Consider the following 13409-nt stretch of genomic DNA (forward strand, 5'->3'; position numbering starts at 1 on the left):
CGGGAACATGGTGAGTTGTAAGCTGCCGGCCGGCCAGCGGCTCGCTCTAGTCGGCACCTCCGGCTCCGGGAAGAGCACCATCGTGTCATTGCTGCTCAGGAGTTACGATGCCGATAGCGGGAACATGGTGAGTTGTAAGCTGCCGGCCGGCCAGCGGCTCGCTCTAGTCGGCACCTCCGGCTCCGGGAAGAGCACCATCGTGTCATTGCTGCTCAGGAGTTACGATGCCGATAGCGGGAACATGGTGAGTTGTAAGCTGCCGGCCGGCCAGCGGCTCGCTCTAGTCGGCACCTCCGGCTCCGGGAAGAGCACCATCGTGTCATTGCTGCTCAGGAGTTACGATGCCGATAGCGGGAACATGGTGAGTTGTAAGCTGCCGGCCGGCCAGCGGCTCGCTCTAGTCGGCACCTCCGGCTCCGGGAAGAGCACCATCGTGTCATTGCTGCTCAGGAGTTACGATGCCGATAGCGGGAACATGGTGAGTTGTAAGCTGCCGGCCGGCCAGCGGCTCGCTCTAGTCGGCACCTCCGGCTCCGGGAAGAGCACCATCGTGTCATTGCTGCTCAGGAGTTACGATGCCGATAGCGGGAACATGGTGAGTTGTAAGCTGCCGGCCGGCCAGCGGCTCGCTCTAGTCGGCACCTCCGGCTCCGGGAAGAGCACCATCGTGTCATTGCTGCTCAGGAGTTACGATGCCGATAGCGGGAACATGGTGAGTTGTAAGCTGCCGGCCGGCCAGCGGCTCGCTCTAGTCGGCACCTCCGGCTCCGGGAAGAGCACCATCGTGTCATTGCTGCTCAGGAGTTACGATGCCGATAGCGGGAACATGGTGAGTTGTAAGCTGCCGGCCGGCCAGCGGCTCGCTCTAGTCGGCACCTCCGGCTCCGGGAAGAGCACCATCGTGTCATTGCTGCTCAGGAGTTACGATGCCGATAGCGGGAACATGGTGAGTTGTAAGCTGCCGGCCGGCCAGCGGCTCGCTCTAGTCGGCACCTCCGGCTCCGGGAAGAGCACCATCGTGTCATTGCTGCTCAGGAGTTACGATGCCGATAGCGGAAACATGGTGAGTTGTAAGCTGCCGGCCGGCCAGCGGCTCGCTCTAGTCGGCACCTCCGGCTCCGGGAAGAGCACCATCGTGTCATTGCTGCTCAGGAGTTACGATGCCGATAGCGGGAACATGGTGAGTTGTAAGCTGCCGGCCGGCCAGCGGCTCGCTCTAGTCGGCACCTCCGGCTCCGGGAAGAGCACCATCGTGTCATTGCTGCTGAGGAGTTACGATGCCGATAGCGGGAACATGGTGAGTTGTAAGCTGCCGGCCGGCCAGCGGCTCGCTCTAGTCGGCACCTCCGGCTCCGGGAAGAGCACCATCGTGTCATTGCTGCTGAGGAGTTACGATGCCGATAGCGGGAACATGGTGAGTTGTAAGCTGCCGGCCGGCCAGCGGCTCGCTCTAGTCGGCACCTCCGGCTCCGGGAAGAGCACCATCGTGTCATTGCTGCTGAGGAGTTACGATGCCGATAGCGGGAACATGGTGAGTTGTAAGCTGCCGGCCGGCCAGCGGCTCGCTCTAGTCGGCACCTCCGGCTCCGGGAAGAGCACCATCGTGTCATTGCTGCTCAGGAGTTACGATGCCGATAGCGGGAACATGGTGAGTTGTAAGCTGCCGGCCGGCCAGCGGCTCGCTCTAGTCGGCACCTCCGGCTCCGGGAAGAGCACCATCGTGTCATTGCTGCTCAGGAGTTACGATGCCGATAGCGGGAACATGGTGAGTTGTAAGCTGCCGGCCGGCCAGCGGCTCGCTCTAGTCGGCACCTCCGGCTCCGGGAAGAGCACCATCGTGTCATTGCTGCTCAGGAGTTACGATGCCGATAGCGGGAACATGGTGAGTTGTAAGCTGCCGGCCGGCCAGCGGCTCGCTCTAGTCGGCACCTCCGGCTCCGGGAAGAGCACCATCGTGTCATTGCTGCTCAGGAGTTACGATGCCGATAGCGGAAACATGGTGAGTTGTAAGCTGCCGGCCGGCCAGCGGCTCGCTCTAGTCGGCACCTCCGGCTCCGGGAAGAGCACCATCGTGTCATTGCTGCTCAGGAGTTACGATGCCGATAGCGGGAACATGGTGAGTTGTAAGCTGCCGGCCGGCCAGCGGCTCGCTCTAGTCGGCACCTCCGGCTCCGGGAAGAGCACCATCGTGTCATTGCTGCTGAGGAGTTACGATGCCGATAGCGGGAACATGGTGAGTTGTAAGCTGCCGGCCGGCCAGCGGCTCGCTCTAGTCGGCACCTCCGGCTCCGGGAAGAGCACCATCGTGTCATTGCTGCTGAGGAGTTACGATGCCGATAGCGGGAACATGGTGAGTTGTAAGCTGCCGGCCGGCCAGCGGCTCGCTCTAGTCGGCACCTCCGGCTCCGGGAAGAGCACCATCGTGTCATTGCTGCTGAGGAGTTACGATGCCGATAGCGGGAACATGGTGAGTTGTAAGCTGCCGGCCGGCCAGCGGCTCGCTCTAGTCGGCACCTCCGGCTCCGGGAAGAGCACCATCGTGTCATTGCTGCTGAGGAGTTACGATGCCGATAGCGGGAACATGGTGAGTTGTAAGCTGCCGGCCGGCCAGCGGCTCGCTCTAGTCGGCACCTCCGGCTCCGGGAAGAGCACCATCGTGTCATTGCTGCTCAGGAGTTACGATGCCGATAGCGGGAACATGGTGAGTTGTAAGCTGCCGGCCGGCCAGCGGCTCGCTCTAGTCGGCACCTCCGGCTCCGGGAAGAGCACCATCGTGTCATTGCTGCTCAGGAGTTACGATGCCGATAGCGGGAACATGGTGAGTTGTAAGCTGCCGGCCGGCCAGCGGCTCGCTCTAGTCGGCACCTCCGGCTCCGGGAAGAGCACCATCGTGTCATTGCTGCTCAGGAGTTACGATGCCGATAGCGGGAACATGGTGAGTTGTAAGCTGCCGGCCGGCCAGCGGCTCGCTCTAGTCGGCACCTCCGGCTCCGGGAAGAGCACCATCGTGTCATTGCTGCTCAGGAGTTACGATGCCGATAGCGGGAACATGGTGAGTTGTAAGCTGCCGGCCGGCCAGCGGCTCGCTCTAGTCGGCACCTCCGGCTCCGGGAAGAGCACCATCGTGTCATTGCTGCTCAGGAGTTACGATGCCGATAGCGGGAACATGGTGAGTTGTAAGCTGCCGGCCGGCCAGCGGCTCGCTCTAGTCGGCACCTCCGGCTCCGGGAAGAGCACCATCGTGTCATTGCTGCTCAGGAGTTACGATGCCGATAGCGGGAACATGGTGAGTTGTAAGCTGCCGGCCGGCCAGCGGCTCGCTCTAGTCGGCACCTCCGGCTCCGGGAAGAGCACCATCGTGTCATTGCTGCTCAGGAGTTACGATGCCGATAGCGGGAACATGGTGAGTTGTAAGCTGCCGGCCGGCCAGCGGCTCGCTCTAGTCGGCACCTCCGGCTCCGGGAAGAGCACCATCGTGTCATTGCTGCTCAGGAGTTACGATGCCGATAGCGGGAACATGGTGAGTTGTAAGCTGCCGGCCGGCCAGCGGCTCGCTCTAGTCGGCACCTCCGGCTCCGGGAAGAGCACCATCGTGTCATTGCTGCTCAGGAGTTACGATGCCGATAGCGGGAACATGGTGAGTTGTAAGCTGCCGGCCGGCCAGCGGCTCGCTCTAGTCGGCACCTCCGGCTCCGGGAAGAGCACCATCGTGTCATTGCTGCTCAGGAGTTACGATGCCGATAGCGGGAACATAGTGAGTTGTAAGCTGCCGGCCGGCCAGCGGCTCGCTCTAGTCGGCACCTCCGGCTCCGGGAAGAGCACCATCGTGTCATTGCTGCTCAGGAGTTACGATGCCGATAGCGGGAACATGGTGAGTTGTAAGCTGCCGGCCGGCCAGCGGCTCGCTCTAGTCGGCACCTCCGGCTCCGGGAAGAGCACCATCGTGTCATTGCTGCTCAGGAGTTACGATGCCGATAGCGGGAACATGGTGAGTTGTAAGCTGCCGGCCGGCCAGCGGCTCGCTCTAGTCGGCACCTCCGGCTCCGGGAAGAGCACCATCGTGTCATTGCTGCTCAGGAGTTACGATGCCGATAGCGGGAACATGGTGAGTTGTAAGCTGCCGGCCGGCCAGCGGCTCGCTCTAGTCGGCACCTCCGGCTCCGGGAAGAGCACCATCGTGTCATTGCTGCTCAGGAGTTACGATGCCGATAGCGGGAACATGGTGAGTTGTAAGCTGCCGGCCGGCCAGCGGCTCGCTCTAGTCGGCACCTCCGGCTCCGGGAAGAGCACCATCGTGTCATTGCTGCTCAGGAGTTACGATGCCGATAGCGGGAACATGGTGAGTTGTAAGCTGCCGGCCGGCCAGCGGCTCGCTCTAGTCGGCACCTCCGGCTCCGGGAAGAGCACCATCGTGTCATTGCTGCTCAGGAGTTACGATGCCGATAGCGGGAACATGGTGAGTTGTAAGCTGCCGGCCGGCCAGCGGCTCGCTCTAGTCGGCACCTCCGGCTCCGGGAAGAGCACCATCGTGTCATTGCTGCTCAGGAGTTACGATGCCGATAGCGGGAACATGGTGAGTTGTAAGCTGCCGGCCGGCCAGCGGCTCGCTCTAGTCGGCACCTCCGGCTCCGGGAAGAGCACCATCGTGTCATTGCTGCTCAGGAGTTACGATGCCGATAGCGGGAACATGGTGAGTTGTAAGCTGCCGGCCGGCCAGCGGCTCGCTCTAGTCGGCACCTCCGGCTCCGGGAAGAGCACCATCGTGTCATTGCTGCTCAGGAGTTACGATGCCGATAGCGGGAACATGGTGAGTTGTAAGCTGCCGGCCGGCCAGCGGCTCGCTCTAGTCGGCACCTCCGGCTCCGGGAAGAGCACCATCGTGTCATTGCTGCTCAGGAGTTACGATGCCGATAGCGGGAACATGGTGAGTTGTAAGCTGCCGGCCGGCCAGCGGCTCGCTCTAGTCGGCACCTCCGGCTCCGGGAAGAGCACCATCGTGTCATTGCTGCTCAGGAGTTACGATGCCGATAGCGGGAACATGGTGAGTTGTAAGCTGCCGGCCGGCCAGCGGCTCGCTCTAGTCGGCACCTCCGGCTCCGGGAAGAGCACCATCGTGTCATTGCTGCTCAGGAGTTACGATGCCGATAGCGGGAACATGGTGAGTTGTAAGCTGCCGGCCGGCCAGCGGCTCGCTCTAGTCGGCACCTCCGGCTCCGGGAAGAGCACCATCGTGTCATTGCTGCTCAGGAGTTACGATGCCGATAGCGGGAACATGGTGAGTTGTAAGCTGCCGGCCGGCCAGCGGCTCGCTCTAGTCGGCACCTCCGGCTCCGGGAAGAGCACCATCGTGTCATTGCTGCTCAGGAGTTACGATGCCGATAGCGGGAACATGGTGAGTTGTAAGCTGCCGGCCGGCCAGCGGCTCGCTCTAGTCGGCACCTCCGGCTCCGGGAAGAGCACCATCGTGTCATTGCTGCTCAGGAGTTACGATGCTGATAGCGGGAACATGGTAAGTCTTTCTTCTTCACATTTCTTCAACAGTTAATTTGAGAAGGGACTCTGGTGATGCCTCTTGATTCTTATTATTAGCGACCAGCTGAGAGATGAACGTTAGTTACGGCGTCTGTCTTAAGAAATAGGCTGCTTTAGGCCAAAAAAAATATCAAAAAACGAAACGACAGAAAAAATCTACGTATCAAACCTACTCACAAAATTTCACGAGAATCGATTAAGAAATATTGCGACCTGCAGACGAGAACGTCTGGACATACGAAAGCATTTTCGCTCAAGCTAAAACGGAGACATTCGCTAACGCTCGGGCAAATACCCGAAAATCCATACTAATATTATAAATGCGAAAGTCTGTCTGTCTGTCTGTCTTTCTGTTCCATCTTCACGCTTAAACCGCTGAATCGATTTAGATGAAATTTGGCATAGAGATAGGTTGAGTCCCTGAGAAGGACATTGGATAGTTTTTATCCCGAAAATCATCCCTTCAGAAAGTAAAAAGAGGGGTGGAATTGAGATAATTAATGAAGTGCCTGCTAATTTGTATGCATAATATGCTCAAATTGAATGATTGCTATGAAAAATTTTCCAGGCGCTATACTTACTTTAGCTGCTGTCCACGCAGACGAAGTCGCGGGCAAAAGCTAGTAGTTTATAAAAATGTTCGGGTTAGACAAGGAAATTGCAATTTATGTCCAACTAGCTTTTGCCCGCGACTTCGTCTGCGTGGACTTAGTAACCGCAGCTAGAGTAAGAATAACGCCTGGAAAAATTCTCACTTCGTTAACTATCTCAATTCCACCCCGCTTTTTACTTTTTTAAGGTATGATTTTCGGGATAAAAACTATCCAATGTCCTTCTCAGGGACTCAACCTATCTCTATGCCAAATTTCATCTAAATCGATTCAGCGGTTTGAGCGTGAAGAGGGAACACACAGACAGAAAGACAGACAGACAGACTTTCGCATTTATAATATTAGTATGGATAGTATGGATTTATCATCCATTCCTTGTCCGCAGTTGCTGGACGACGCCGACATCCGGCGAACACTAACCCTCCGCCAGCTGCGCTCGCAGCTCGGCCTCGTGCAGCAAGAGCCGGCGCTGTTCGAGAGAAGCATCCGCGAGAACATAGCCTATGGAGACGTCACCCGGAAGGTGTCCATGGATGAGATCATACACGCCGCTGAGCAGGCGAACGTACACAGTTTTATCGCCAGCTTACCTCAGGTGAGATCTGGATATTTCACTCAATCCTTCTTCCTCGCGTTATCCCGGCATTTTACCACGGCTCCTGGGAGCCTGGGGTCCGCTTGACAACTAATCCTAAGAATCGACGTAGGCACTAGTTTTTACGAAAGCGACTGCCATCTGACCTTTCAACCCAGAGGGGGAACCAGGCCTTGTTAGGATCAGTCCGGTTTCCTCACGATGTTTTCCTTCACCGAAAGCGACTGGTAAATATCAAATGATATTTCGTACATAAGTTCCGAAAAACTCATTGGTTGTACCGGCTTGTAGCCGGGGTTTGAACCCGCGACCTCCGGATTGAAAGTCGCACGCTCTTACCGCTAGGCCACCAGCGCTTATGTATAGATGTTTCACTCAATATTTGCCATAAATGAAAGACCGGCTACTGCAAATCAAGATACATCGTATAAGCATTTTAACATTGCATTTTTATCATGGAGCGTTGGTGGTCTAGCTTGGCTTCGCCGGCGGGTTTGGTTGAACCTAGTTCATACCTTATTAAACATGATGTTATAATATTTTCATTAAGAAAACTGTTAGGAACTGTGGAAAAAAGACTATATAACGCGCCAACCACAAACGTCAAGCCAAGCTCGCGTATTGGACGATTCCACTGCTGCACCCCATGAGCCAATCACGGCTCCGAATCGCGACGCGCCGCGCGTGCGCGACCGTATACAGATACGTTCCCGCCGCTCCCGCGCAGTCCGGCAACCGACGCGGTACAATTGATACACCAATATCTAATATTTTGTTAATTTCATAAAAGTAATTAGTGTTTAACTCTTTAAGTTACCCATTGTGTACTCTACCAGTGCAATACTTAGCAGAATACACTTTTAGTCTGATATGTGTGTCTTTTCACTTTAAAATATAGCCTCGTCATCGAACCCCGAGCTAGCTGGCGCTACAACTATTTGTTTCTTAAATAAATAAAATATCTACCAATGAATTTCTTGGGGTGGTCGAGAGGTCTAGGCATCCGCCGCGAATGCAGAGGACGCTGGTTCGATTGCAGCCGTGAGGCTTTGCCTAGGGTCACTTATTTTTCTTTCATATATGACATGTATTTCTGTTTATAAGTTTCTTTGAACTTGTGATCGTGAGGAAACCAGACTAAAAGGTTGAAAGTTCAGAAGATAGCAGTCGCTTTCGTGACATCTCTTGGGATTAGGATGTCAGTGGTCAAGTGGACCCAGACTCCCCACTATCTTGACTATTGGTATGGCGTATAATATTTAGATCAGTACGGTTTCACTCACTATTGTTTTTAATCGCTTTTGGCGACATGTTTCGGATTCGTCGGGAATCTTCCTCAGGCGCTCGTGTTAGCGGGCGGTTGTACTCCATGGTCTCCATGCATTGCCCGCGCCGCCGGGGCGGGGCCGGGGGGGGGGGGCAGTCCGCAGCTGGAGTCGTCGTATGTCTCACGATAGTTTAATTTCGATGGCGTATAATTTCCTAAGTGATTTCTTGTTTATCAGGGCTACGAGACGCGACTGGGCCAGGGAGGCGCGTCACTATCAGGTGGTCAGAAGCAGCGCATCGCCATCGCGCGCGCGCTCGTGCGGCGACCGAGAGTTCTGTTACTCGACGAGGCCACATCCGCACTGGATGCTAACAGCGAAAAGGTAAGACTGTCTTATCTCTATATCTCATAATCTTAGTATCAAATGACTGCACCGGACTAATCCTAACAAGGCCTAGTTTCCCCTCTGGGTTGTAAGGTCAGATGGCAGTCGCTTTCGTAAAAACTAGTGCCTACGCCAATTCTCGGGATTAGTTGCCAAGCGGACTCCAGGCTACTATGAGCCGTAGTAAAAAGCCGGGATAACGCGAGGAAGATGATGATTGAATTCGTTGCACCTAACTTACCTATTATCGAGCCCTTAGCCTTTTGGACGCCCGATATATACGCACCGTAGGTTGAACGCCAAAGACCGATTAATCGGTCATAGACCACAGAGAAACATAGACCTACATGCATATGCATAAAGTTCAATTTCAGTTTTGACACTTCCGTGACGTGGCGTCTGGATGAGAGCTTTTGTGTTTGACACGGCGCCGAAAGATTAAAACGCCGTTTAGGATGAGCTTGGGCTTATTGGTCAATGTTACCGTTTTAGCTTTTAAGGGTTCCGTACCCAAAGGGTAAAAACAGGACCCTATTACTAAGACTCCGCTGTCCGTCTGTCTGTCTGTCCGTCACCAGGCTGTATCTCATGAACCGTGATAGCTAGACTGTTGAAATTTTCACAGATGATGTATTTCTGTTGCCGCTATAACAACAAATACTAAAAAAAGTCGGAACCCTCGGTGCGCGAGTCCGACTCGCACTTGGCCGGTTTTTCTTTAGTTTGCCCGTCTGATTTCCAATATGTTTACTTACAGACAGTACAGTTAGCGCTGGAGGCGGCGTCGGAGGGCCGGACAACCATCACCATCGCGCACAGACTGGCCACCGTCAGGCACCACGACCTTATCGCTGTTGTTGATAAAGGTACGTCTACAAGAATGAGTTAATTTCATTATCACTATCACACATTTAAGGTCGGGTTGCACCAAACCGTCTGTCACCATTTTAGCGTTCGCTAAATTTTATTGTATGAGAAGTTTCATAGTTCTCTGCTGCTTGACGTTGATTAGTCTGTTAATTGTGGTTGGTGCAACTGGCGCTTAGTCACTCGTGCGAAATGAAATGACCACTGCTCAGCACTGTTAAGGTGCGGTTAGCCAGCAGAGTTTTTCAATTGTAGCGCTTGTTAGATCACAATACGATTTTTATTAGCAATTTTGTGGCCTTTCTCTAGTAACTCATCGATAAGACCTGATTTCTTCTCAATCTGACTAAGTTTAAAACGGTAGTTAGAGGATATGGCGCCCGGGGCAGTCACCAAATTTGCGCCCCCTGAGGACTGACAAAAGTTTCCCTGCTGCTGCCTTTTGCCCATTTTGGCACCCCCCTTGGATGGCGCCCGGGGCACTTGCCCCCCCCCCCCAACCCTTCTAGTTACGCCACTGCAGTAAAACGCACCTTAAAAGTTTGTTTCAATTTTTGCACAAATAAAAATAAGTATAGTGCTTCTAAAAATGCGCATTTTATTTTTGATCGAACTCATTGTTCGATTAAGTACTTTTTTTGTTAAAACTTACAAAAGATTAAAATTCAACCGCGATCCCGGGAACGAACAGCCATCTTTTTATTTTATTTTTTATTTATTTAATAGCCATAAATTGTATGTGTACATGTTGATGTTAGACAATACGGTGAGAATCAATAAAATTCGATCACGCCTTACACTCAGTGAGAGTGAGAAAAGAACCTCAACCCACGGGGCCTTAATGCTTAAAAGAGCACTAGGCTCTCCGAAACATGTCGCGCGAGTAACTAAAAATACTTGAATTAAGCCGTAAAAAAGTTTAATGTTAATACAACTCACGACAGTTTGAATTCAGTACGTGTGTGGTGCGCCTAAGATGGCTTGAACAATATTTGACCGTTATATAAGTCCTATATATACACGGTGTTTCATGACCCACTGAAAAACTGTTTGTTCAGAATCGATAGGAGAATCGATCGCGCTATGTTTAAATGGGGGTAATTTTTTTATTTTTTTTATTATTTTTACATGCACATTCTAAAAGTTTGTAATGCAACAATATCAATAACTAGCATTAGACACGTTATTTGTCAATGAGCAACACCCTTAACTGGCCGTTGGTAAACCTGATCTCGTTGCAGTAAGGTATGCAAATGGTCTGTTAACAGTGTTTACCATGGTAACTAGCAATTGTTTGATGTCACTAAAACGACGAAGCATCTTGTGTAGAATTACCAGTTGAATAGAATTGTTGAGAAAACTAAACAACTAATATTTTATTGAAATATTTATTGGATTATAAAATAAATACTCAAGATGAGTTCAAAATAAATAAAAACTGTTGGGGTGTCTGAGGTTTTCAGTGGCTCAAGTAACACCGTGTCGAGTCCTAAATGGGGTTTTACTGAATCGATACTGAAATAAATCCTTTGTGTATTTACCAACAGGAGTGGTAGCAGAGATCGGCAGTCACGAGGAGCTGGCCCACAAACGCGGCCTGTACTGGGAACTGCTGCAGCAGCAGGGGCCGTGCTGAGCCGCCATCTTGGCAAGCCGCCATCTTGTGTAGCCACCATCTTGTGATTGTGTTCAAAATTAGAGCCCGTCTAAGCTAACTTTTCGCCGTTTTGAACAGAACAAAGTATTATTTTCGTAGAAATTTGACATAAATGATGGCATCTCCACATTTTGTCATTGCAAACGCCTCGCAGAGTTAGCTTGGTCCGACATTATAAGCAAAGAGTTATTAATAGTAGCAGTATCAAGTCTAAGAAAGGTAGAGCTAAAGTTGTACAGTCGCCATCAGATATATCGGAGCGGCCGCGGTGCTCACAAATATCTGATCACGCCTCTATTGTCAAGGCGTTAGTGTGTTCAGATATTTTCGAGCACCTCGGCCGCATCAATATATCTGATGACGACTGTACTAAGGAAACATGCCGCCTTTCAATGTTATCAGGCAGATACAGATGATTTGTAGAATATTTTGTAGCTTAAGTTAATTCAAAGAATTTAATTTCGTACCTTGTCACAGTAACAATCAGTCGCTAGAAACCTCATACTATTGTCAATTTGTCACTATGACGAAGTACAAAATGGGTCCTACCTACCTACTTTCCGTGACATAGACTTAAGTGGAATACCTATAGATAGTTTAGGTAGCATCATATTTAATTTTAGCTTACAGACATGTTACGGACTATATGTGACGTTTTCAACCAAAAGGTACCACATTGTCGCTTGTCGATAAGGTTGATTTCAAATTAAAGCTATATGGAAATAGCGCCTTATTGACAACCGACAATAAGTACCCGTTTGATTGAGAATGGCACATATTTATATGCAATTCATACTATTTTGATTATTTCAGTAATTGAAATAAGACGGATGTTAAAAAATTTTTTAAAAAATGTAAGAGCCAGAACCTCAAAATCTTTTTTTTTCCTCAGATTTTAATTAAATCTGGTCACTTTGAAGAGCTTCTCATTCTGGGCGAAATAAACATAAAATCCCAATTTTGGACAAAAAAATGTTTTTTTTGCGTTCCAACATTCCATACGTTTTCGTAACTCAGAGGACGATTTTTACGGTTTTGCGCTTATATTGTAGAGATTAGGGAACACAATCTTATTGCACCATTTTGAAGAAAAAAAAACGACAAAAAATCTTCAGTGAATATGTTTTTTATACAAATTAAATGAATGATAGTATTAAAAATAAAAATAATTATCTATTTATTATTAATAATTATTATACACGTGATGTATTGTGCCTTATTTAGGCGAAAACCAAACTTTTGCCAGGTACTTACCTACTAGTTTAAAATAATTATAGGCAGACGAAATAATGTTGTATTACTTACATACCTAAAAAGTCCTAATTTAGGGCTAGATTTGATTAGTCTATGTATATTAGTGTTAATAAATTATGACTGTGATTAAGATTAGCTATAAGTAAGTTAAAATAGATAAGAATAACTGCCGATTCTCATTCACTACTTATAATTTATATGACACGTACATATAACTATAATAATTACGGATTAAGTACAGATTAATTAAGTATTAAGATATCACCTTAAATGACTGAAAATTTACAATATCGACGCCGTGTCAAACACAAAAGCAGTCATCCAGACGCCACGTCATCGGAGTATCAAAACTGAAATTGAACTTTATGCATATGCACGTAGGTCTATGACCGATTAATTGGTCTTTGGCGTTGCACCTACGGTGCGTATACGGTCATTGGCGTCCAAAAGGTTAACAGCCAATACATTCAAATAAAATTTTAGGAAATATGTCCATACTTTTTTTGGACCTACGTTCTTTCTTAGTTTCAAGGCATACCTCCATGCAACTCCTCTACGCGCATGTTACACCTCTTACCTCTTCATAAAATATGCCAAGAATGCTCGAAAAGTTCCAATTGTTCATTCCAAAAGATTTTTAACAACAAAAGTGATACTTTAATCACAATCGACAATCGCTATCGCTACGACAACGAAACGCTTTGTGTCTCTATCACTCTTCCATATTAGTGCGAGTGCGACAGTGATAGAACAGAATAACTAATAGTACTACCGTACAGAAAATTCACTCCTTTACAAGTCAGATTTAGGTATAAAATTATACCTATTCTCGCCGCCTGCAAGCAAAATTGAAACGTATAACCGCGCACGAACCGTGAATCTTCTTTGCGCTCCGCAGTTTTATGACCGAGCTGCAAGGGCCTGACACTCTTTGATAGAGAAAGATAGTATTATTGCGATTCCTATAAGAGGAAAGAGAAAATAGTGCCATGCTTTGTCCTTATCACCGACCGGGTTTTTTTTCATGGTCGGGTTATGGCAGCATAGGTAGGAGACGATGGCGAAATACCGAAATTTATAAGAGTGAAAGAGAAAAATGATTATGCTGCCATACATTAACCTGTCAATACACGAATATGTCTTTCTCTTAGCCCTGGTCGCTCGGTTTCATGTCTATAACTACTATACTATGTCTATGCCGAGCTGTGAGTGTCGGTGATAGTTGCGTCGAACGCTAC

At 50.0% G+C, this 13409-nt stretch overlaps 1 protein-coding gene across 1 annotated transcript in view; it reads left to right on the forward strand.

Moving 5' to 3' along the window:
* The window catches only part of LOC134753618 (multidrug resistance protein homolog 49-like), an 86438-nt gene extending 73124 nt beyond the window's left edge, over positions 1-13314 (forward strand). The window contains exons 24-27 of the mRNA XM_063689555.1: positions 6529-6738; positions 8244-8390; positions 9151-9259; positions 10808-13314. Of these exons, the coding sequence (XP_063545625.1) occupies positions 6529-6738; positions 8244-8390; positions 9151-9259; positions 10808-10896 (555 nt within the window). The 3' untranslated portion in view covers positions 10897-13314. The remainder of the gene's footprint in view (positions 1-6528; positions 6739-8243; positions 8391-9150; positions 9260-10807) is intronic.
* The last annotated feature ends 95 nt before the right edge of the window (positions 13315-13409 follow it).

The sequence above is a fragment of the Cydia strobilella genome, chromosome 27, assembly GCF_947568885.1.
Source record: "Cydia strobilella chromosome 27, ilCydStro3.1, whole genome shotgun sequence".
Taxonomy (NCBI): domain Eukaryota; kingdom Metazoa; phylum Arthropoda; class Insecta; order Lepidoptera; family Tortricidae; genus Cydia; species Cydia strobilella.